Source organism: Galleria mellonella, unplaced genomic scaffold (assembly GCF_026898425.1).
Source record: "Galleria mellonella isolate WM207_F2 unplaced genomic scaffold, CSIRO_AGI_GalMel_v1 utg132, whole genome shotgun sequence".
NCBI classification, from domain to species: domain Eukaryota; kingdom Metazoa; phylum Arthropoda; class Insecta; order Lepidoptera; family Pyralidae; genus Galleria; species Galleria mellonella.
In genome coordinates this window covers 7,647,540-7,672,010 of record NW_026441989.1, presented here as the reverse complement: position 1 = coordinate 7,672,010, position 24,471 = coordinate 7,647,540, and the positions used below count along the sequence as shown (strand labels likewise).

At 31.9% G+C, this 24,471-nt stretch overlaps 1 protein-coding gene across 8 annotated transcripts in view; it reads right to left on the bottom strand.

Annotated features, from left to right (window-relative positions):
• Positions 1-21,805, bottom strand: part of LOC113518177 (very low-density lipoprotein receptor) — a 238,535-nt gene extending 216,730 nt beyond the window's left edge. For 2 of the 8 annotated variants that reach the window (XR_004224143.2, XM_026902972.3), the window contains exons 1-2: positions 21,316-21,803; positions 2,316-2,438 (exon numbers count right to left, since the gene is read on the bottom strand). Coding sequence is in view for 7 of the 8 variants with exons in the window: in XM_026902972.3 (XP_026758773.2) it covers positions 2,316-2,438; positions 21,316-21,466 (274 nt within the window). In the remaining variant the exon portion in view is untranslated. Of the gene's footprint in view, positions 1-2,315; positions 2,439-21,315 lie in introns of those variants that run through there. The other 6 variants (XM_026902968.3, XM_026902971.3, XM_052902652.1 and 3 more) reach the window with 4 other exon arrangements.
• Positions 21,806-24,471: the final 2,666 nt, after the last annotated feature.

Sequence of the window (24,471 nt, the reverse complement as noted above, 5' to 3'; positions counted from 1 at the left end):
TTGTAAGCGATTATTTTTATTTTATTTAAATAACTTTATTGATCGAAAGAAAATATGGTGCAAAATGCGAATTTAATGCTAGTAGCATACTCAAATAGTCAATCTTTGGGATGATCAGGAGTCACGAACACGGTACTTCATTATTCGGATAGGTAACGATAATATTAGTTAATAATGTATACATGGTACATTATATATACATAAATAACATAAAATAATGATTATAATATGCATACATAAATATAAAGGAATATATATATATGCAAATAGATCGGTTATCGTAGCTTATGGATGCATACAACACGTGAGGTATCATATGCACTTTATTATCTCCATAACATAGTCTCGTTCAGTAGCTGTTATTAGCAGTAGCTGTAATATTACCATTTTTTTTCTATAAAGAAATTATCGTCAATTTCACCTTTTCGATTAGAAGAAAGAATCACCTGAATCATATTCACACTCATAGAAAAAAAAAACAGAATTGGTAACCTCTGTATTTAAAAAAATCGGCTAAAATCCCTGTAAAACACTGCACTCAACTGTAATTAAGACAAATCTCAATTGTTTGCATTTGTATGAGAAATCACCGAAATTTTCCAACGCAGAATGACTTTAAAGGTGTTTTCCAATAACACTTTGTTATGTATAATTACTACAGAGGGTTACTTAACTGGGTCAAACGTTTGGAATACTAATTTCATTTCCTTAATGGAAATTGTACTAAACGAGAATTATAATAGAAGTTACGACAATGCAAGAATGTTTGTAACAGAGTAGGCCTAGACTGGCCTATCAAAATCAGATAAACTTTACACTAACGAGGACTCAAAATCTCCAGAACAGAAGTATACATATACTCGTATTTTAATACGCCACTTACCCACTCATTCTGAAAGGAGGGGAGATTGTTAATAATGCGAAGAACCATACCCATTGGCAATATAACCTGTCAATTCGACCTTGACGCGGTCCTTCCTGAAAAACATCGTGCTGAATTGCAGGTGTATTCATCACCACGGACTCACTGGTGTCCCGCCAGTGCATACCGTTAGCGCTAGCGAAGTGACCATTCCACTATTATACATTAAAAAAAGTCCACTCATTCTATAACTCCTTCTATCCAAAGGTAGCTAAAAGAAATATTACGGAGAGGTATTATACTATATATTAAACATTATAATCATTAAAAATCCTCACCAAAAACTCATATAATAAGAATGAAAACGTGTGTAAGGAATAACTATAGCTGGAATCATAGACGTATTCCCTCTAAACAAGTGGTATACGAATCTTTTAGTAGATAGGTATTATTCACTGCCACACCCACATGAACTAATATTGCTGATTCGTACTGCATGAACAACCTGTACTGTACATCTGAATGTATGCACATGCAGCAACGAAAACGTATCTATCGATGGAATCCTTATGCGGAAGTACGTTATTATTCGGTTATTGCGTATTCTGTTGTCTTTTTAACATCACATATTGCCATAATGCCTTATAATGCCCAACATAATAATGTTGGGCATTATAAGGCATTATGGCAATGCATCAAAAATAGCAAAGTTAGAATAAAGAGTAAATAAAGAGTAGGTGTTTACTAATATCTGCCTATGATGTGAACAATATTGAAAATACATATATTAATTTGATAATTTCAATATTAAATCGCCTTCATCATTATTTTAGTAGAAGAATTAATGAACAAATTAAATTAATCAAAATCTTTATACCTTATCTTAGCGTTATTGTTAATATATTAGTGGAAAACATTACTTGATAAGTAAAATATTCTTATCACCCATTGATGGCTAGGATTATCATAATTTTAATGTATATAAACGGGGTTAATCCTATTTTAACTAACTACATACCACATATACGTAGATAGCTACAATCCTTTTTGCGCAAGAAGTATCAAACTAACTAACGAACTAAAGCCTCTAATATAGATCGTAAGAATATGAATCTGTGTAGAAATGACACTTGTGTAATTTTCTTTGTAAGTACACTTCTCTTTACTTAAATAGGGTTGTTACAAATTTACACTCATTTTATAAATTACTTTATCATACAAAAATAAACAATCCGATATATTCAAAGAAACAATTCTTCTTTCATACAAACTTTATTCTGACAGTTACGTACAAAATACAACAAAAAATAACCAAAATAGGTGTAACTGTTCCGAAGTGATGCTCTACATACTCGCATATTTAGCAACAGATTTCTATTTATATAGCCTTAATCTACATTCCTTTATGAACTTCATTTTGTAACGTTTACGATAAATATCATTAGCCACTTACCTTTTTTGCATTCGTCGATGTTTTCATCAGAGTTGTCGCCGCAATCATTCTCCCCCTCACAGACCCACGACAGCGGTATACACTTCCCGTTCGCACACTGGAACTGCTTCAGGGAACACGCTCCTGAAATTAAATATGATATTCAAAATATTGAGGTCTACTTTTTTTAATTAGTCTAGATCAAGGGTCAGCAAATTGCGGCTCGTGAGCCACATGCGACTCTTGAGATGTGAAGCTGCGATTCATTAGTTATTTATTTTATAAAAAAAAAACTTTCTGAATCGATTAACAAGGATTAGGCACCACACTTTATTTAAGCAAATAATGTTGGCATGAAAAAATTTTGTGGAATTTAAAACTTTAAAATTTTGTGAATTTTGTGAAATTTTTTACTCTTCCGACTCAAAAGGTTGCCGACCACTGGTCTAGATAAATATCAATAGATTCTTATTGACTACATCGTCCTTCGCTCCAGATTAAATAAAAATATTCCATTTCTTTTAACATAAGTTGTTAATAAAAATAATTTGATATTGAATCATGTGTACAGCCACGTGCAATATGAAAACATTTCAGCAAATACTTTGCCTCCGTGACATTAATGATAACCGCAAGATTTTTTTAATTAATACGGCAAGGTACAGAAGTAGATTTTTTCCTTAAAAAAATTGTAAGTACAATCGTGTCATATTTTATATTGATAAGCAATCTTACTTTTTCTATTTCAAAATAATAAAGACTATAACGGAATCGTGTTGGAGACACGATTCCGAGTAGATTATCCAGAGAAATCCTATCGGATTCAAAAATATTCAAATTCAGTAAGTTCAGAATTTGCGACATAATTGCATTACATACACATAGAAATACGAACATTCCATTGATCCCACAAATACTCTAAATGAACTCCCTGTCGGTTTTCCCAAGAAACTACAGCATGGGGTTTTTAAAAAAAGGGATAAAGAGGTATTGCTGGCATTGATAAGTTTCAATAACCGCTTACCATCAGGTGGACCGTATGCTTATTACCTCAGTGGTATAAAAAAAATTAATTATAAATGCGAAACTTTGTACCGATGGATGACTGGATGGGTGTTACTCATTCAAGCAAAAACTACTGAACAGATCCGAATGAAATTTAATAAAGGTGTAGGTTATATTCGAACTTAGCACATAGGACACTTTACATATTGATTCAAGTGGGATTAAGCCGTGGGATACAGGTGTTATTAAATATCTTCTCCTTGTTAAGTACTTTCCAAATATCACAATATACTTACTTTTAATACATTGTCAATAATATTGTTATAATCACGGCAAGACAGATAAATATCTATTTCAAGGACAATGACATCATTAATCTGAAGATTATTTTTTTGTTATTGTTTTAATTTAATTAAAAATCAGTACAATAAATATTCAATTTCATATTAGGTACATATCTCCAATGAATTGTGGTATTGCAAATAGGTAAATATATGTTGTTTGTTTGTTAACACTTGGGGTCTGGATATATCAATATATTACGTTAACGCGAAGTCATTGGTAAAAAATGATTTTTTATAAATAAATGCCTTATAGATATGCCTCAAATTAAGGAAGAAAAGGGATTGTTAATGACAAGGTCTACAAGCCCCATTACTAGCAATATAACCCTATCACGTCCACACGGTTTCCCCCAGTAATCGTAGTAGTACTTGTAGAATAGATCACTATTGACTGACTAACATGCTTTCATCCTCACGGATCATCACTCAGTGGTACCCCGCCAAAGTATACCGATAACGCAATCGCAGTTACTATTATCATCATTAAAAAAAAACATCAACTTCATTGATATGACCGTGATAAAAAACAACTTACGTCCATATCTACGCCAAATACTACATGTATTCCAAATTTAATGACGATTAATAAAGCCATTATAATTCCAAGAGGTAATGAATAAACAAACATCGTACTTAAGATTTTATTTTTGACCACGTTTCGTAATTATCAATTCATAAAATCACAAAAACCTCTACACCACTATATATAATAACACAAAAATTCAAAAAACAATATAAAAATAAGGAAAACCTCCAATTATAAGAAATCAATTCATAATCAAGTTGTAAAGGTGTCTATTTATTTGCCTGACCAATAAATACTGGTGATTTGCTTCCTTCTAAATCATAAATTTGAAACTTCCACACTAATTTACCTACAACTCATCAATCACTTGGTAACAACAATTTCTACAGTTTTCAACGGATATAATAAATCAATAAAACTTTCATCCAAAGTTAATACTTGATTGGATCTTTATTATAATTTTATAAATTTAACTAAGAAAGCAAAAGTTACTTCTTACTTTGTTTTCTATCATGAAAATATTATACTTATACTTTTTGTTTGTTATTGGCATGGATAATAGACAATAAAATCAAAATTAATTATGAACCTAACTAGTTTATTTCCGCTTAGCTCCAGCGTTTTCCCTTGCCGTATATTCAGAAATACTTTTAATTATTGAAATATTTATTTATTTTATTTTATTAATACTTTATTGCATTAACATTACAGGATTTGATGAACGATTTTCGATAAGTATAGTGTAGTATAAAAGGCGGTCTTATTGCTAAGCAATAAGCTAAATTATATTATAATAAGAATAATTATTATTTCTTATCGCTTAACAAAAATAGAATCGATTACTTACAAAGTAGCCTATGAGCGCTTGCAATACCAGAAGTATTACGCGCGCGGTGCCGACCCTGAAGAAACCTCTTTAACCAAAGGCTACAGCATGGCCTTCTTCAAAAGGGGGGCTTTTGAAGAAGCCCATGCTGTAGCCTCTAGGGAAAACCTCGGCAGGGAGCTTATTCCATAATTTGAGTGTTTGTGGGAGAAAACATCTCTGAAACCACATTGTACGCAACCATTTAGGCTGTAGGGTATGACAATGAACTCACTATCGATGGCGAGCCGTACGATGATAGAAAGTGATCGTGGGCATCATATTGAATAATTTCTCTGAGCACAATCCATTGTACAAGCGGTAAAACACGCAGACTGAGGCAAAATCTTTCCTAAGACCTAAGAGTTCGATACCGCTTGCAAGCCTGGGATCATTGACAATTCTCATAGCTCGTCGTTGCACTAGGGTCGGATTTTTGGACTCCCTATAATAACAGTATAGTTGAACATAACAATGGCTAGGTCAATTATCATACTCGTGAGCGGGTGCTTCTAGTAGAGACTGGTCTGTTTAAGAATACTTTCATTGATTTTAGTGAATTTTTAATAACATGAAGTTTGTGATTGTCATTTTATCCATTCACATTTTTTTTGTTTTAAACTCAACTTCTAACTTAAAATGCAACAACTGAATTCCTTGACTGTTCTTCTCAGCTGAAATTGTATCCCGAATTAGGCGGTAGATTCATAAAAAACACTTATTAAAAATGCTTTTAATAAATTTACTTAAATAAAAAATATGTGTATTTTATTATATTTATCTTCTTAAAATAAAAATACCTAGGTGGAAGTCCCTAAAAATTTGCGAATACCTATTACTATTACTAAAATATCGAAATATATCTAAAGCTAATCGAGAATGATACATTTATTTGAAAAATAACACACAATAAAAGGAAATAGGCCCATCAGTAGTTGGCATATAACTCAATACGAAATGAATACGATCAGTCGTACATTCTCGTGATCCTAAACAGCCTTTTTATGTCTATTATGTAATGGGCACAAAAGTCAAAACGATCCATAGTCCATACCATTGGCAAAAGATCTCCCCCACACAATACCACAGATTTATGTAGTAATATTTTCGAAGATCTATCCAATAACACTGAATTTATTACTTGGACTATTTTGCTCATTGATGAATCGTAAGTTACTGACAGTAATGTTTGAATTGAGAAAAATAAAAAAAAGCAGTTTAAATGACAAAAACATAAATACACTTGGCAACGAAAACACAAAAGGCTACAGAATCCAATTCGTATGTAAATCAAATGAACAATAAATAAATCTTCATTGATCTCTTCAAAACGTTTTGATCACGTAACAAATATAAATACGTAGGTATGATAAATACTCGTTTGGGCTGAGTGGTTTGACTGAAAGGGACACTAATTTAATTTCATTACATTAGGTCGAGGGTTCTTGTCTAAAAGCGGAGGACAGCGCGCGGCGCGTGGTACTGTTGAATGGCGGTGAGCGGCCGGCATGACATCCAATCTGCGTGGAGGGTCCTCTTGTCTGTCTCATTGAAACTAAATCACCCGAAGCTAGGGGAGCTCGCGAAATTCATCCAATATTGCCGCGTTCGGTCCGCGATATCCGTAACAACGTTGGCAATTTACTCATTAATCTAAAGGGAATTCTTTATTTACTATATTTACTTTTCTGTATGTCTTCTTAAGAAAAAAGTTAAACACAATCAACTTTGATATAATATTGATATAATACTGAGTTTGTAAGGAAATTTATAGAGTATTTTGTATTCGTAGTTTTAAGTAACTTTTTTATCTCCTAGTATTTAGATCACGAGGAACAATCCCAACGTAGAGCAAGTCACAATAGCCACGACTTCATAGAATTGGTGATAGATTTTTAAAAGAATCAATCAAATCATATTGATACAACGGAATAATTATCAAATACAAATATATTTAGTGGCACAAAAAACTACCACTTTTATCATGACAAAATCAATATTGATTAGTAATATGACTATTCTTAATTAAAGACCAATAGAATGCAGTGGATGGAGAGCAATTTGTTTCGTAGACACATTTCATTAAAAAAATATATACAAATTGACAACCGCTTATTATTGAAAGTCCTTTAATTTTTTTTTATACAACTTAGAATGCCAAACAAGCTGACGGCCCACCTAATGGAAAGTGATAACCGTCGCCAATAGATATGAGCAGTACCATGGATATAACAGAGTATACTATATAAAATACCCAAGTGTTTGTACCTACTGTACGAAAAAGCAAAATTAGCTTTTAATATTATACTTTAATGGATTTTTCAAAGATAAACGTCCCTTTTGAGGCAGCTGAACAGAACATTTAACAGAAATCTTGATAGACCTATTTTGCTTCGTCCAAATCTCGTTTAATATTCATAATATTGCTTACAACATCTTTGGCGAGTATTCTTGAAACAAAGTGAGAAAAAGGGATAGAAAATAACTAATGGAAAATAATTCCGATCCGCTAGAAACCACAAAAATTACAAAGCGGGCATTGTGTTATAAAATAATTTTGTTTTGTTAAGTATACAATGGAATATCGACCTTTATAAAACTTTATTAAAGAGTAAATAACATTTAGGCAACAATTTCAGGACTACAAGAATTTGAGAGAATTTTAAATATTTCAATTAAAAAATTTATAAAGGAGGCGGCAGATATTCTTATTTATTTGCGTGGGATTTTAATTATTTTATAAATGTTCGGATATTATATTACTTGTATTATAATATATCTTATAATTCAAGAATTTTATTTCTATTAAGAAAAATATTCGATCGAGTTCGTGTTCGATTGAAATCGAGATGAATTTATCCATTTACTTTATATCTTGGTCAGTTATTTCTTAGATTTTAAAAAAACCATGTCGTATTTTACTTTCTATTCTGTATAATATCAAGAATCTTCTGTATTATTTTTTCTTCACCTACTTACTCCGCCTAATTCCTCACTGAGACGCAGATGAGACGTGTCCGGTTGATACATCGTACTTACTATACAGCGATTACAAACTCAAGCATAACTTTGTTCGTCATGCCGGAGTTTGTATGTACATCCTAACTGACGTCTGTTATCGCCATCTCCATGGCCATGAAGACAGGAACCTGTCGGTTTTATAGACGCGTGTGGATTACGGAAGCCACACTCGTATTTACACGTATCTTTACAGGTCTCACAGCAGTGATTTGGATACTTTCTGTCTTTTTGAGCACCTGCAAACGGCGACTGATAAAATTCCCGAGCTGTATCCTTCTGCGGAGTTAGAGATACTAGGAGACTTTAATGCTCACCACTTCGAGTGGCTTCGTTCTCAGTCCACTGACTGCGTGGTGAAAGCTGCTCATGAATTTACTTTGACTTGTGGATTCTCTCAAATTTTTCAACAAGCTTGGACTACAGCTCGCACTAACTCTGATCCAAGTAGCATTGATGTAAAGCGGCAACATAACGCTGCACAGTAAGAGAGGTATTTCCAGAGCCAAATTTAAATTTGTGAGCAAAATTGATATGAGACTATCAAGCATTCCTTCTGGTAATCATGCTTTCTGGTTGCTTGCTAAATCCTCCCAAAGAAACTTTTGTCAGTCGTCTTTCCCACTACTAAACGTAATAGTAACTTAACCTACAGTGCTAAAAAGAAAGCCGAAATATTAGGTAATCTCTTTGCCTCCAATTCCACTATGTACGAAATTAATTCTGTACCACCCCACTACCCTTCTCTCTAAGGTGATAGAGGAAATACTTAACGCACAGCTGCTGCACGCACGCCTAGAGGATCACGGTTTATTGAATAACCGTCAATATGGCTTTCGCCATAGCACTCAACTGATGGCATCTTGGTATATCTTACACACCGATGGGCGGCACCCATTGAGGGTCAAGGTGAGACACTCGCTGTCGGTCTTGATAGTGCAAAGGCATTTGGGCGAGTCTGGCATTACGGTCTTCAATCAAAATTGCCCTACTACGGACTTCCCGACAACCTGTGTAATGGATTGCCAGCTTTTTGCCCGGAAAACGCATAAAAATCGTTGTAGATAGTTACTCCTCCGACACACTAGTGTCCTGCCGAGCTCTGTGCTATCCCCAACGCTGTTTGTGCTGCATATCAATGATATGTTAACCTTAAGCGACATTCATTATTATGTCCTCATAACAGAGAATGTCGTCTAAGGTTAACATATCATTGACATACGACAGCACTGGGGATGCACATTATACGGATCGTACTAATGACCCTCATTCCATCGTGGAGGACAATCGTGAACAGCTTGTATCTAAAATTGACAGATCATTAAAATCTCTAATTGGGGACGACAAAACTTAGTCCAGTTAAACCCCGCTAAGATACAAAGAAGAAAAGAAAGAAGCTTGCGCATTCACTGCTAAAAAACATTTGCTGTGGCTCCACAATTCCAGAGTATGTCTCTTAACATCTCTAAAAACATTGGGATCCTTGGTGTCGACATCTCTAGTGACGTACAGTTCAACTTAATATTAACAAGTAAATTACCGTATATAAATTTACCTGAGTTATATTGATGTTTTGACCAGATTACACTAGCTATGGTCACTGACATACTGATAGACTGGTAGACTGATGTAGCACTGTCGCTTCAGAGGCAGATGTTTTTTCTTCTACCCACTTATTGTCCCACATCACACAAATTATGTCCCTATACTGAGGATTTCTGCACACAATACTAACTATGCCTTTATGTGATACATTTACCCTATTTACACTATTACGATGTAATATTTTTTTATTACTGGGTTTCAAATTGCGGTAAGTTTGAAACCGTCTTCTCGTTTGAACGTTTCATGTTTCTTGATTTCAATTGCTTCACATACAATTTCTAAAAGTACAGAATTTTTGCGGACAATATATAAACGTAAATAAGTAACGTGTAGTAAGAATCCAATCCATCATCACCTCCTTTCCATACCCAAGATGTTGTAAAATGCGACTAGAAGAAACATAATACACTAGGGCAAAAGAAAAATATCTCCATAATACGCTTGATCAGCATATATATATACTCCTATAGAACAACAGTGGGATGCCCATGGGTTTTATGGTATGGTAGATATTAAGGATAAGCAGATGATACTCAGGATGATTCAAATCCAAAACTAGATAACTGCTCTTCGGCCACTGAGCTGGGACCCCATGTTTGAATACAAATGAAGCGTTTATCCCTGAAAGCCAATCTGTATGCAAATTACAGGTTCGTTCAACTATTCTCGTTAGTTGCTCATTTTCAGAATGTTCGAATTATTATACTATTTCGAATCATGGGCAGTACATTTTAAAATACTCGTTATTGGATTAGAATTTATTTTGTTTAATTTCGCTACCATTAATATGTGTGTGACTACCAACACCAAGATTGCCCACCAATATTACTACCAAAAATCCCACAACCTTTCATTTTAGCCATTAAATCCTGACCATTATTTTGTACACGCACGTTTTGCGACACGTATTCCACCTCTAAACGAGGCATCTTTAGACAAATTATTAGATCGCTGCTCGGAGCCTGGTATTAAACGTCCGGTTAACCACAAACAGTGATAAACTCGCAGTTTAGGTGCAGTAGGATAATAAGAATTCGTTTTCCGAATAGGATATCTATCTAACTTTCTACACAAATTAACTTTAATTTTAAGAAACTTAGTACGAAATTAAGATTCTAAATTTTTAAATTCTAAAATCAAGTATGAGGGGGGGTTGTTAGTAATGCGGACTACCAGTCCCATTGCTAGCAATGTACCCTGGCAGGTCGACGTCCACGTGGACCCCCTTGGAAACCATCGTGCTGAATTCCAGGCATATTCATTACTATGGGCTAACTGTTATCTACCTTTTCTTTCTCACCTATCATCCCCCTGGTGCCCCGCCAAGAAATATCATTAGCGCAGATGGGGTTACCATTACATTATCATCCATTAAAAAAAAACATCAAGTATATTTGTTAATTCTTAACAATTCCTTTCCTCTTTAAAAATTGGTCAAAACATGTTAATAACGACTCAATTCATCTATTGATTCCTACGTAAGTACCTATCCTAGTCTTGGCGTAAGTGCCTATTATTACTAAAGTTTATTACCGCACCAAATACCATATTTTCATTAATTGAAATAATTGTTAAGAATGTGAACAGTATTTAATAAACATATAATATTATTTAAAATACTTGTACTTTTTTCCGCTATCAGTCAATAATATAGACAATTGAGACTGCCGTATTCATATTTTTTATAAATATATCAAGTCTTTGTATTATGTCTTAGTATACCGTCTTCTCTCACTTTATCAAGAGAATGCTAGCGCCCACTATGAATTAATATGTATATTTACATTCATCAATTCTCACTAATATTATAAATGTGAAAATGAGAAAGTCCTGGTGTTTTAAAAGCTCAAAAAACTGCCCTGAAATTTTATACACACCTACTATTTGAGATGCAGATTGATTTGGTTACTATGCATCCTGATCAATCAACATACTTGCATCATGCGGACGAATTCATGGGTAGAAGCATCAATATGATACACTAAACTGAATAAACAGGACATAAACAAAATGTAGTAATCAGCGCGACGCTAATTGTGTTACTCATTAAGTACGTGAGGCGTACGGATGAAAGGGAAGTGGTAAAAGAGATTACCACACCACACGAGAAATGCAAATAGATGCAATTGTTATTCAGGACATATATTACTATCGTAATAAGGTACTGAACTTGCAATATAATTAGACTAGTATGTAATTGACTGATAAATAAAAACATAATTCGTCAAAATAGTGTGTAAATAAATAGGCGTAGAACGAACGGAAGTGAATTATTGATTGCAAATCAATTACTAAATTTGGTTTAAAATTTGTAAAGATTTGTTGTAACGTGCATGCAGAGAAAAATTACTACCAAACTGTAAAACTCTTCCATTTTTTAATTCATTAATCAATAAATAAAAAAAAAAGTTATGGAACTATGGCAAAACTAGTTAAATACTCATATCTACGTTGAAGAAAATTCTTTTTTACGTTGTTTGTTAACCTCTCTTAATGGTCGAAGTTACCTGAAATTTCATATACATGTATTGTATAAATGGATAAGGTATTAGTTATAATACTTTGTACAATTACTTTTTATTTTGATGAAGTAACAAATAATACTCATAACAAGATTACAGTGATAATATTGTAAAATTTAATCGATCCTCCTTGAATCTATCTATATTTAGATACGTTATCGAATAATAAATATTATTGAATATAGCGAAATATCGAAAATGCTTCTATCGATAAAGTCATTTTCTATCTACCTAGATGATTGGACTATTTGTAATTGTAGCTAAATATTTATACATAAATAAAATAATAAATATTAATAAGAAAATCTGCCCAAAGCCTAATTTTTAACGCGTATAAAGCAAAGTCGGCGTTAACTTTTCTCATCTGCTTTTTCCAGTTTCGCTAATGCACAAACTTTTCGTGCTGGCTTTCCAAGAGCAATGTGCCTCTAAGATTTAGTTACAGATAACTTCTTTTAGAATAATCCACACGTCGTATTCATTACAGTTAAGTTGTGTAAAAGTTTATTGGGAAAATCAAAGAAAAAAAGAGATATTTTTTTTTAAAACATTAATATTTAGTCAAAAACGATCAAGCTGTAAGTACATAAAAATATCTACAATATTTATAATAAAAATATGAATTTTACATTTCTGTGTATTGCTTACATAAAAATAATAAGTAATAAAAGGAAAAAGGGCGATTACGAAAATATGCGCATATTTTTTTAATTCATATCGATAATATATTTATTGCTGCACAAAATTTTAAATTCAATTTAAAAATATTTTGTTCAGTCTTATATGAAAATTAATTTAGTTTGTCGGAACAAGTGGTGTACGGTTTTTGAGCATTGGACGTGCGGATCTTAAAATACCGCTTAACCCTTCCATTGTATAAAATAATATTGAAATAAAGATCTTCGTTAATTATATAGGTATATTTTGAAAAAAAAAACATTAAATTAGCGAAGATATAGCATAATATACTCGCACACATACAAAAAAGTACTGAATTGAGAACATTTTCATTTTCTGAAGTTACATAAAAACAATAAAACTATTAATTTTTGGATTGTGCCCCCAGTTAATGAGATGTTTGATCAGTGGTTAAATATAATATTATTTGTAGGTATATGAAATAATACAAACGTTTACAGGAGATGTGTCCTTTTTTCTTTAAATATTTCCGAATTCGTTTACATCAAAGTCAGTTATTTAAAAATACTACAAACCGATTTTTTTTTGTAGGACCAATCTATACGAATATCCCTTCAGGTAAAAAAGTCCAAGTCAGTCGGGAGTTACGAGGTAACGAACATAAAAACATACAACCGAATTGATAACCTTCTTATTTATGAAGTCGGTTGAAAATTATACCATAATATCATTCGCACTCGCTTCTTTTTTTTATAATACATGTTTTATTTTTATTACTTAGATATACTGCAGTATATACGTGAGTCAATCTTTTCTTTAATACCTTATTACAGTTGATTAAATATAATTCTTATCAATCAAAATGACTTTGTTTTGACCGTATTTCTTTTTGTTTCAGCTATATATATTATTCACGGCAAGTGACTTTCGAGATAGATAAAGAATACTGAGCTCCAAAGTTACATTCTACTCGCATGTTATAAATCTTCCATTCAGAACATTTAAATTCTAGTATTTATTTAGTTTTAGCATACATCGCAAACTATAAAAATATACATAGATCAAAATATAGATAGAACAAATGATTTTATTTATTTGATGAACTTTATAGAAGGGGAGAGTAATATATAGCAATATCTATATATTTTAATAACAATATCTATCGTCATCATCATCATATCAGCCTTCAACTGTCCACTTCTAAACATAAGCTTTGGGGGGGTTTTGCCAGTAGTTGCCACACTTGGCAAGCGGATTGGTAACTGTAGTTAGGCTTAGGAGATATTTTAAAAGAAATGCTACCCATCCTATCACTCGCCCTCTTCCTCCTCCACCTTAGTCGCCTCATACGACCTATACGAGAAAGGAAAGGGTCGCCTATTAATTGTCGAAACCACACGGCAATATCTATATATTGATCCAATAACAAATATGTTAAAAGTCTGTTATCCAAAATATAATATTGGATAACAGACGTTTAAGATATTCGAAAATAGATATCCGACCGATATGGACCATATTGAAATAAGTGATGACCTTTTTACCGCCATCAATGTCCATAAGAATCCAATATATAGATATCGGGTCGGTATCCATATTACCCATGCCTACTTTTCAGTCTTCCAGTACGCTCACCCATAAAAGCATCAGTACAATAACACATTAATCAAGTATTGTTTCAACAATGACAACTAATAAAGATGGACAGCATTTATTATTATTAAGAAAATACCTACCACGGTAAGCGAGAAGGCGAGAACATTCTGATAGAACGTAATAACAGTTGGCAGTACCTAATTGAAGCTGGCTCTGTATAAGTTTCATGTAACTCCCTCAAGTTTATTTTTATATTAAAACTACATCAATTAACTCTGTGGAATAATTTCAGTTTGCTAGGCAAAATATTGCTGACTCGACAGATAAACTTACTAAGTTGTATTATTATGATTAAATATTAGAAGGTAATGAATAATGTAAGCGTGGTATATAATAATCTATAACAGAATTCATTAGAATCAGAAAGTGGCTAACTAATAGATCAGTGAATATCTAAAATTACTACAGAAATATGGCATTGTGTACAACCCTTGAGCTTACAACAAATTAGGGTTTCCAATCTTGTTTCCATTTAATGGAAGATTTATCTTTGGACCTTGATCTTCATTTTTTGGAGCGCTATTTTTACGATATATGTATATAGTAGATTGTGGCCCTCTGTGTATATATCGACTTTTTAACCGTCAATTTTTTCATGGATTAATTTGAAAGCTGCCTACAATTTTAACTATATATTTATTTCATACGCCTAAGAAGGGATCTCCGTAATTTCATACGACACGGAAGATAAAGCGTTCTTAGCCGAGAAAGCCCAGGGAAATATCTCATTTAATATAAAATCCATCTTGGTCCAGTTATGTTTAGTCTTTAAAATGAAAAAAATTTAATTTTTCTTTAGTCTGTAAAATGATAAAAATCCTAAAATGATAAAAACTGAGACTCTAGTTAGAATTATTACTGAAATCTATTTTCTGAGCTACATCATAAAGAAAAACATTTTTAATTTGCCATCATTCTTTTTTTTTTTGTAATTTTTTACATTTTTTTTTTATTTACACCGGTATAGCACTACTGCTTATATTAAAATAAAAAATATCCAAAGTATGATCTGTCTATTTCGATATTACCGAACTGTTTGCATTCATTTAAATATATAAAAATAAGTTCTAGCTCCTGTTAGAGATGCATTTCAATTGTTTATTGTTCTCATATTCTATAAGGTTACTCAATTAACATCCGATGCCAAGTCCAATGCGACACTTAACGTTGACCTCCATTCTGTATTGGTCCATAGTCATTAAGCTATACTGCCATCGCCCTTTGCTATGTCGACGATACGGATAGACAACCGTTCAATAAACGAGGGTTAGACTGCGAACACTCGATGCCATTTCGCATTACGCATACAAATATAGGCCGTTCGATTGTTGTATTAAGATCGAATTTTAATTGAATATTCATTCTCGTATGTTACTCCTCTTGTTAACAGGCAATTGGTTTCAAGCGTATATTAATTGTCATTGTTTCTGATATTGAAATGCCCACCTTAAAATCATTCTTTTTTAAACAACTGTGTTGTAATACTGTCTCGAATATTTCCATCAGTGAACTGTAAAAACTTTTTTCAGTGCAAAAACTTATTTAGACATAACTACACTAATTATTAAGATTATATAATGATTTATTTTAAAAACACAGTGATAAGTCATCATCATATTTTTTATACTTCATCAACACCTTTAGTCAAGATGTATATTTACAACTAACATTACACATAAATCTCGTTTAAACGTTTAATTGCTAGTAAAATAAATACCTGCTTTTTACATTCAGCAGTGTAATTTTTACAATAGCTATCTTATCAAGACCATGCATTAAAGGATGACTTGCTCTATATTTTATACTTGCTTAATATTTCTTTTAAAAATAACCAGTCACATATCGTCGAAAAGACATAGGTTTTATCGAATAAAAATGTGTGTTTTCTTAATAAAGTTCTTTTGCAAGCTTTTTTACGAGGGAGTTTGTTTCCAACTTTCGGACCTTTATTATATAGACTGGGACAAAAGTCAGACGCCCTTATCTAATCTGTAGTTATCCTCCAGAACCGTTGCAGCTGGTGCCTTGACTTTGAGAATTTAGAGCCTAATGTTCTTTCCAAATTGCTGTACTTGCTTTCAATGGCGACATTCAATACAAATAAAATTTTATCGATATTGCTGTTTTCTCCAAAACGTTATCATTTTCTTATTTTTCTTTAAAAAAATGTGACAAATGAGGGCACGTTGACCTGTAAAACATTTCAAAGAATCAATCGACAAATTCACAAAATGAAAAGCTGTGTCAATGACACAGAAGTCAGTAATATCAGACAGAGCATAACAAGTACGATTCGTTTTTCATTTTTCACATAATGACACCTCCTTTGAGCACAAAGCCCGTTTTATAGCCATCACAATGGAATTGTGTTCTTTCATCAGCAGGACTTTTATGGTCGTAGCGCAGCTGTGGGTCGCCAAAATTGAGACAGTCATAACTAAGCACTTTTGCTAGACCATCCATTTTGTTAGTCCCGCTCTTTGTTTTCCGTTTATTGCTGAGCTGACAATCAATTTATCGGACTATCATAGATATTTTTCATGTCTGATTTATCTAAAAATAATCTAGTTCCAGGGTAGTTTCGACACTATAATCTATTAATACCCCACTGCTGGTCTAATCCATCAAAAATTTACTTTTAATAGAAGAGATTAATTCTTCTATTAAAAGTGAATATTAGTCTACTATTGCCCTGTATAGGGATTATTTTTAAGTTTCCTTTTCTTGTCCTAGTATATACAATATATGTACTTTATTTTTACTGCTACCTCTAACAATGTATAGATTACTAGCTTTTTCCCGCGATTTTCTTCACCATCTCATATAGTACATGTATACCAAGTTTCATAGTAACTGGTTTAACTATTAAGGCACTGTAACAAACAAAGACACTCTCACACTTATAATATTAGTAAGGATGTTAATAGACTACGTTGTGAACTAAATATAAATGGTAGTTAACATAATTTGTATGCATAATTTTGTTCATAAAATAATTAGGTTTAATTATTCTATTAAGGGGATTATATCAAAATTATTGCCGTGTGGTCCCGGCATAATGGGTCATCCTTTCTTTTCCCATGAGTGTAGTAAATGGCGACTAAGAGAACTTAATGGTTGAGAGATGGGCAGCAGGGTTCCTCTTTATATATCACCAAAGCCTAACTACCGTTGCCAAGTTGCCTGACAAACGTGGCAACTACTGACAAAACACCGCCAATAGGTAGAAACCAATGTTCAACAGTGGACATTTAATGGCTGATATGATGATGATCAAAATTATACTTATTTTATGATAAACAATTATAAACATCACCTCAAATTACATTAATATTAATAAAATTTAAAAGATGACATTGAAAAAGAAAATGCAAAAATAAAATATAGAAAAAATAATAATGAAAAACTGGCTCAATTTATCTGGTCCCAAAATCTGATGCGCGATATTGTTAACTCCCATAGATTATAATAACGTGGAAGTCTCATAAAGAAACTGAACAAAGGGAAGATTAAGGTGTAATCTTATTTAGTACACTTGTAGCAGTAATTGAATTACCACGATATGAAACTGGAAATGTTATTAAAATGCAAAACAAAGTAAGTATCCTTCGTGACGAGTTAAAATTGGCTTTAAGCCATGGATATCGAACTTTGTACGGATGCAGGAAAATATTATGTCTTCGGACACATTCGGTTGTTTGTATCTCTATTTTAGTATCTTGGCAAGTGAATAGAATTTTCACAGATATAAGTATCAATCATTTGAATATAATCATATTATAGCATCAGTGTATGACACAAAAGTAGGTAAATAAATGATAGTGTTTGTCAATGTATTTATTTATCTTCCAATTGTCGTATTTATTAACATTATCTTACAAAATCAAATAGGTAATTTTATTGTTTTGTGTAAATATATAAAATATTATTACAACCATAATGCGTCAGTGTATAATTCTAGATAATTTTTACAATATATAACATGCCAATATTGTATATCAAGAAATAATTTAACAATTTTTCGTTACTTTTAAGTTAACTTCTAATATAAGTGAACTTCCATTATGTTATCACCAAACTATAAGAAAATTAAATATTAATAAAACTATAACTTTTATATATTGTTGGTAATATAATAATAATAACTTTATTGCATAACCATGATGTAGTAGTAGTAACAAACTAAGCACTGGAAATTACAGTAAAAGTAGGTACGAATTCATTTATACATTTAGATCAGCTTAAACATCTGTGTCTGAACTAGATTATAAAAATATAATATATAGTATATAATAATGATTCTTACCAATCGCTACCTTCACTATCGTTTTAATCCTATAGATTTTTTTCTTTTTATGTTTTTGAAAAATTTCAATTCATTGTTCACTCATTCACTTTATGCTAAAGTAACATCAAAAATACTCATGGAAACCTTACATTTCTTCATAATATTAATTGATTCAAAAATATTTTTGTTAAATGTTTGTCCAAAGTTTGTTCGTAAATATGAGTGAAGTCGTACAAATTATTACACATTAGCACATCGACTTAATATACCTAAATGCTATAAAATGACATCACTTTCAGACAGACACCTTATATATGTGTAATATATACTTAATACATTATACATGATAAAAATATTCTCGTGATTTTGCATTATATATCATTTTATTTAGATAGTGATTTTTATCTGATATTGCCAGAATACAATAATATAAAATTTAGTACTCAAACAGTGTCCTTAGTTTCGTAGTAATAGGAATGTGTTGGCAGACAGTTCCTCTAATTTATTAAGGATACTAAATAGAAAATTCGTAAATTGTAAACAGGGCACAATACTGGACAGTGACGCCGCCACTTAAACTCCAAATCTCGTTTACTCCCGTGTCCTTCCAAAATTCCTTTCTTAGTAGATATCTTCAAGTCACAAAACATTTCTAGAATCTAATTTAGATTTTGTCTCTAACGACAACTTTTTTGAAAACCTAAACAAGTGACAAATAAAATTCATTTATGTTGATTCGCTTATATCAGGATGTTATGCTTGTATTCCTCCGTGATTTTCGTTCTTTAATTTCTTATTGATATTTGATACGTGGTAACTTACCAAGAATATTAAAGGCTTACTTTATACTTCATACTCAAAACTTCTGGAAGAATACCCCATAAAATCATTGAATACTAAACGGCAGTCTATAGGGCAGGCTCAGGAGTGATAACGGCTGATAATATGATGATAATGATGCGATTATAGCTTTCTGCAAAATTTTAAACCTGAATATTGAAATGGCGCTTATTCATATTGATTTTTTTCGAAAATCTAACAAATTCAATACGGATATGTGTCCGAAGATTGAAAATCATTCTGATCATTTAATGCGAGAAGGAATAGTTAAAGTAATATTTTAATGGATTGTATTGTATTTTAAATCTTAAAATTAACATGGTAAGGATGTATTAGGAATGCTCATAAACTTCGTACCCAGTTTATTGTAACGTAAACATCCCGTGATTCTAATATCGACCAATTAGAAGCTCCGTTATTTTAAAAATTATATATATGATATTTTCCTGTAATGATTTTGTTGTAATTGTAATGCAAATGTATAATATATAATATTATATAGAATATAACATTATATATAGAATATAATATTAAAAATGGCTAGATAGACATACGTAAAAAACTATTATTTATTTTAACATTCAAAATGAAAAAAAAATTGTTTTTGCTATAGTTGTTTTCGTTATTTTATTAAGATTTTTTATATTAAGATTTTATTTATAACAAAATGTTTAACATTTTTACTTACCAAATATTCTATAACAACTGTTGTCTACCAAATTATAGCATGAAATGGCCTTTTTGTTTTAAACTAATGTTTAAGCTGTACCTTTAATACTTAATGTACCTGCGTACAGTCGGCATCAAAGTCAATTAATAAGATTAGCATCAGAATTAGATGAACAATGTGAAAGGTCAAAATTAGCTCAATAGGTATGCAACAACTTGGATTAAAACCTGTGTATCTAACAGTGTATAGGAATCAACTTTATTTCTTTGTTTAAATATTTTTGCTATACACAAAAATATAACAAAGAAATGGTCTAAATATCAATTGAACACTACAATTGCAGATTTATTTTTTAGAAATGTCTTCTAATCAACCTAGAAAGTAGCGATACTTTTGGTGCTGACTGTATTCACATATTGTCTAATTAGATACCTAAAAATATTCTTACTTAAATAATAAGAAATAACTAAACATAAAGAGCTACTTGCAAATGAAAAACACAAGCAAGTTGTAATTGCAAATTAAACAATGGATGTCTATAGCGCAGTGAATGCCAAATAAAAGATATAGAAATATGGCTAAACAATATTATGATTATATAATAACAAAATGTTTCTGTCACATACCAGGAATCCAGGATTCCAAAGAATTTAAAAACAATAACTTTTTTTTTATACAAATACATTACCTAAATCATTGATGTGTTTGTAGTTATCGTTGCACTAAATTTTCTTATTCTCAAAAGACGCATGGCGTGACATTCTCACTTGTTGTCTTATGAACACCGTTTATTGAATCTCAAGTATCTTTTTTTACGTTGTAAACAAGTCAATGATGCATTTATTTATATAATATAGACACAAGAAACACGTGTGGTAAATACAAAATTAATTTTTGGCATAAATAAACTAACATTGATTAGAGTAGCAATTCTCTCTAATTTTAATATCTTTATTAATAATATTGAGAAAATTGCGCTAACAGTACGTTATGATGCATATTTCTAATAAGTAAAATTTAATTTAAAATACCAAGATACATACCATCAGCCTCTGGTGTCGCCTGTAGTTGATATTTGTTATCAGACGCTGACACTCCAAATATTTTGATGTTTATAACACATATAAGTATACACCACCACATACTGGCACAGAATTTGGGGGCTGCCCGATGACAGCCCACCAAAACGAACATTCGTCCTCTGGAAACTTTCGATTTTGTCAAATTCACTATGTAGCAACACTGTTGAACAATATACTATTGATGTTCGTCTCTATATGTCATCTACCACTGAGAATTTTTACTTTATTCTTCACTTCACTGTTAATAATCCAAGGAAGGCCAATATTTTGGTGATGAGCGTTTTGAGGTTATTTTTACGTACCACTCCACTGGTGCGAGTGCGATGGAGAAATGTCGTGCAAGCAGGCAGGTGTGTACCGTGCAAGTATCAACGACGACGCTAGATGGCGGTACGGGTGCGCGCGTGACGTTTATCTCGCTTAGTTTCGGCGACCGAACCGTGGCGCTGCGACGCTGATTCTAGCTAGAGATTTTTCCAACGCATCGCGCGGACGACATTGCGTTAGGATACGCTCACATGTTACAATAAAATACAGTATATAGAACAACCGTCAAAATAATAAGTAAACCGTTGATCTTTACGAGGATGACTGCTATAAAACTGGATTTCTTATGGCACCTAATAAGACATTCGTATTATTGTAGACCAGCAACTTTTGTAGTTTATCATAATTACATATTTGGATTACTGAAAATTATTTATTGAACTATAATTATACTGTAAACATAATAAAATACCTTATACGATTAACTTTATACTACAATGTAGCATCTCCATTATTGTGCAGTATGTACTTATTCGATGCCTCATACACACAATTTCGTTCAATAATGATATAAAACTTTTATTGAAAATTTTCCCCAAAGAATTGTGGGTCGTTAAATGCAAAAAAAAAAGTTAATTCTTATATAGTTTGACAAGGTTTGTATCTTAGGGAAAAAAAAAACTTTATTTGCACCACACATTTATTAGTACGGTAGACTCAATATTTTTTACCATTTTTGGACTCAGGGTTAAGTTACAAAATTTAACTAATTTGACCACGAATAACATTTCCTTAAAAGAATTATAGTTATTTAGATTTCACTCTATGTAATTAATATTGATTATATTTTATTGATTCATTTTGTACAATAAGTAATAATTAAGCAACATGTACGTTTTTAAAAATTAAAAAAGGAAGCTATATGTACAATAAATGCAATTACTTTAGTTATGTGTACAGACCCTTACATCGAAATTGGATTGCGCGCGCATCTTAACAGTCGGCTATCGTCGAAAGACGTCGGGGGCGTGGCGCAGTCGTTACGCACTACCACCACGCAACTGGGAGATAAGACAACCGACTAACCGACCGACAAGAATAGCATCCGCCACGGCTCATTCAGCAACTCCACACCTACATACACAATCTAGTCGGTTAACACATGAATAGAACACTGCTCCTGAAAATATCTCTTTTACAGCATCATCGAAATAATGTACAGGCAAAGGTTAACTCGGTTAGTGTTAGTGTATAATTATAAAATGGGATTTTCTTTTATTATATATAATATATGCCCCTTAATTCTAACATTGAAAATATTTTTAAATTGCATTTCTAATATACTTAATCAGATAATTTCCACTAACAATGTTAATTTCTCCATTCTTGACAATTTTGTCTATTAACTATTGATTACACTTTCAGTTTATATTTTTCTTATAGTTGTATACATATTACTTGTCGCAAATTATTACATTCTGTGTTTATAGTAAACTTTAATGATACGAACCTTTGTCTTGGTAAGACAGTTATACCCTCCTGCTACATCCGTTTGTTACGACGCTAAGGATTATCCGCCTACGTGATGAGATCTGAGCAAAGTAGAATAAGGATTCGGTTAGATAACATTGGACCACTCAAGTAGGTTTAATTTGTGCCATTTTTCGAGTATTTTATATGTCTGACATTATAGAGATTACAAAATTCAAACCATTTAAATGCTTGACAAAGGCGTAAATTATAATCGTGTTAAAAATCAAAGCCAAAATTAAAAGTATATGTCAAAACAAAATTTTAGTTTGACATTTTTCTAATTCTTTCTTATTATAGCACGACATATGAGCACACTATCTTAAGTTAACACAGAAACAACATGGTCCATGAATACGGTCAATCGAATCGAAAAGAGAATATTTTACTCTACGATTACTACTAAGTGCTTTTTCGTTTTCCTTTAATTAATCTGCTGGCTTCTAGTTATTCTGAACCAAAAAGACTTAAAAGGATCTAGTGAGGCTGAGAAACGTACAACACAGCTATTTCATAACCCTACCCTACCGAATCTAAGTTTAAATTTGGGATGCTATTGATTAATTAACTAACACGCGTGACTGGAATATTATTTCGATTGATCAGGATAAAAATATGATGCCGTTATTAATAAATCATAATTTTTGTTAAACATACAAACAAACCCATTGTCGCTGTTGAAATTACTAAGGTCAGCTTAGTAGATATTAAAGATATAATTTCTTGGTGTCAGTTTATTGCATTCCTTTTAACTGAAACACAACAAGCGGACAGACTTTGCTTCACTAATTTTTATTTATATTGAATCATTATTAATTTCATCTGTGTTAGTATTAAATACAATATCAACTGATCTATTAACCGAATGCTGGTAGTACCCTCTAGTCTTGAAAGTTTGACATGGCTTACCAAACAATAATTTAACATATCCTCAGAAATATGACAAGTTTTAATTAATCGAATTGAAGCCGATAAGAATTCTAAAAATTAACTTATTGTTTAGAATTCGATCTCGAAATTCCTGAACTGGAATTAGGCGTTCACCAACCAATCTGAGCAGTGGCTTAAAGTTGCTCACTGAACAGTACAAAGGCTTTACAATAATAGAAATTGTTTACATTTATAGATATAATAATAAATATAGCGGTAGAATTGACACTCCAATAAATTTAATAATAACTGTTACGACGACACGCTCAAGGTTTGTGTCCAACTATTAAGTCAGGACTGGCAAGCAGCAAATATGATATTAAAAGTATATGTCTCCCTTGCACGTGTGTCGCGTTAGCCATAGCACGTAGTAAATTCATTTTCGAATTT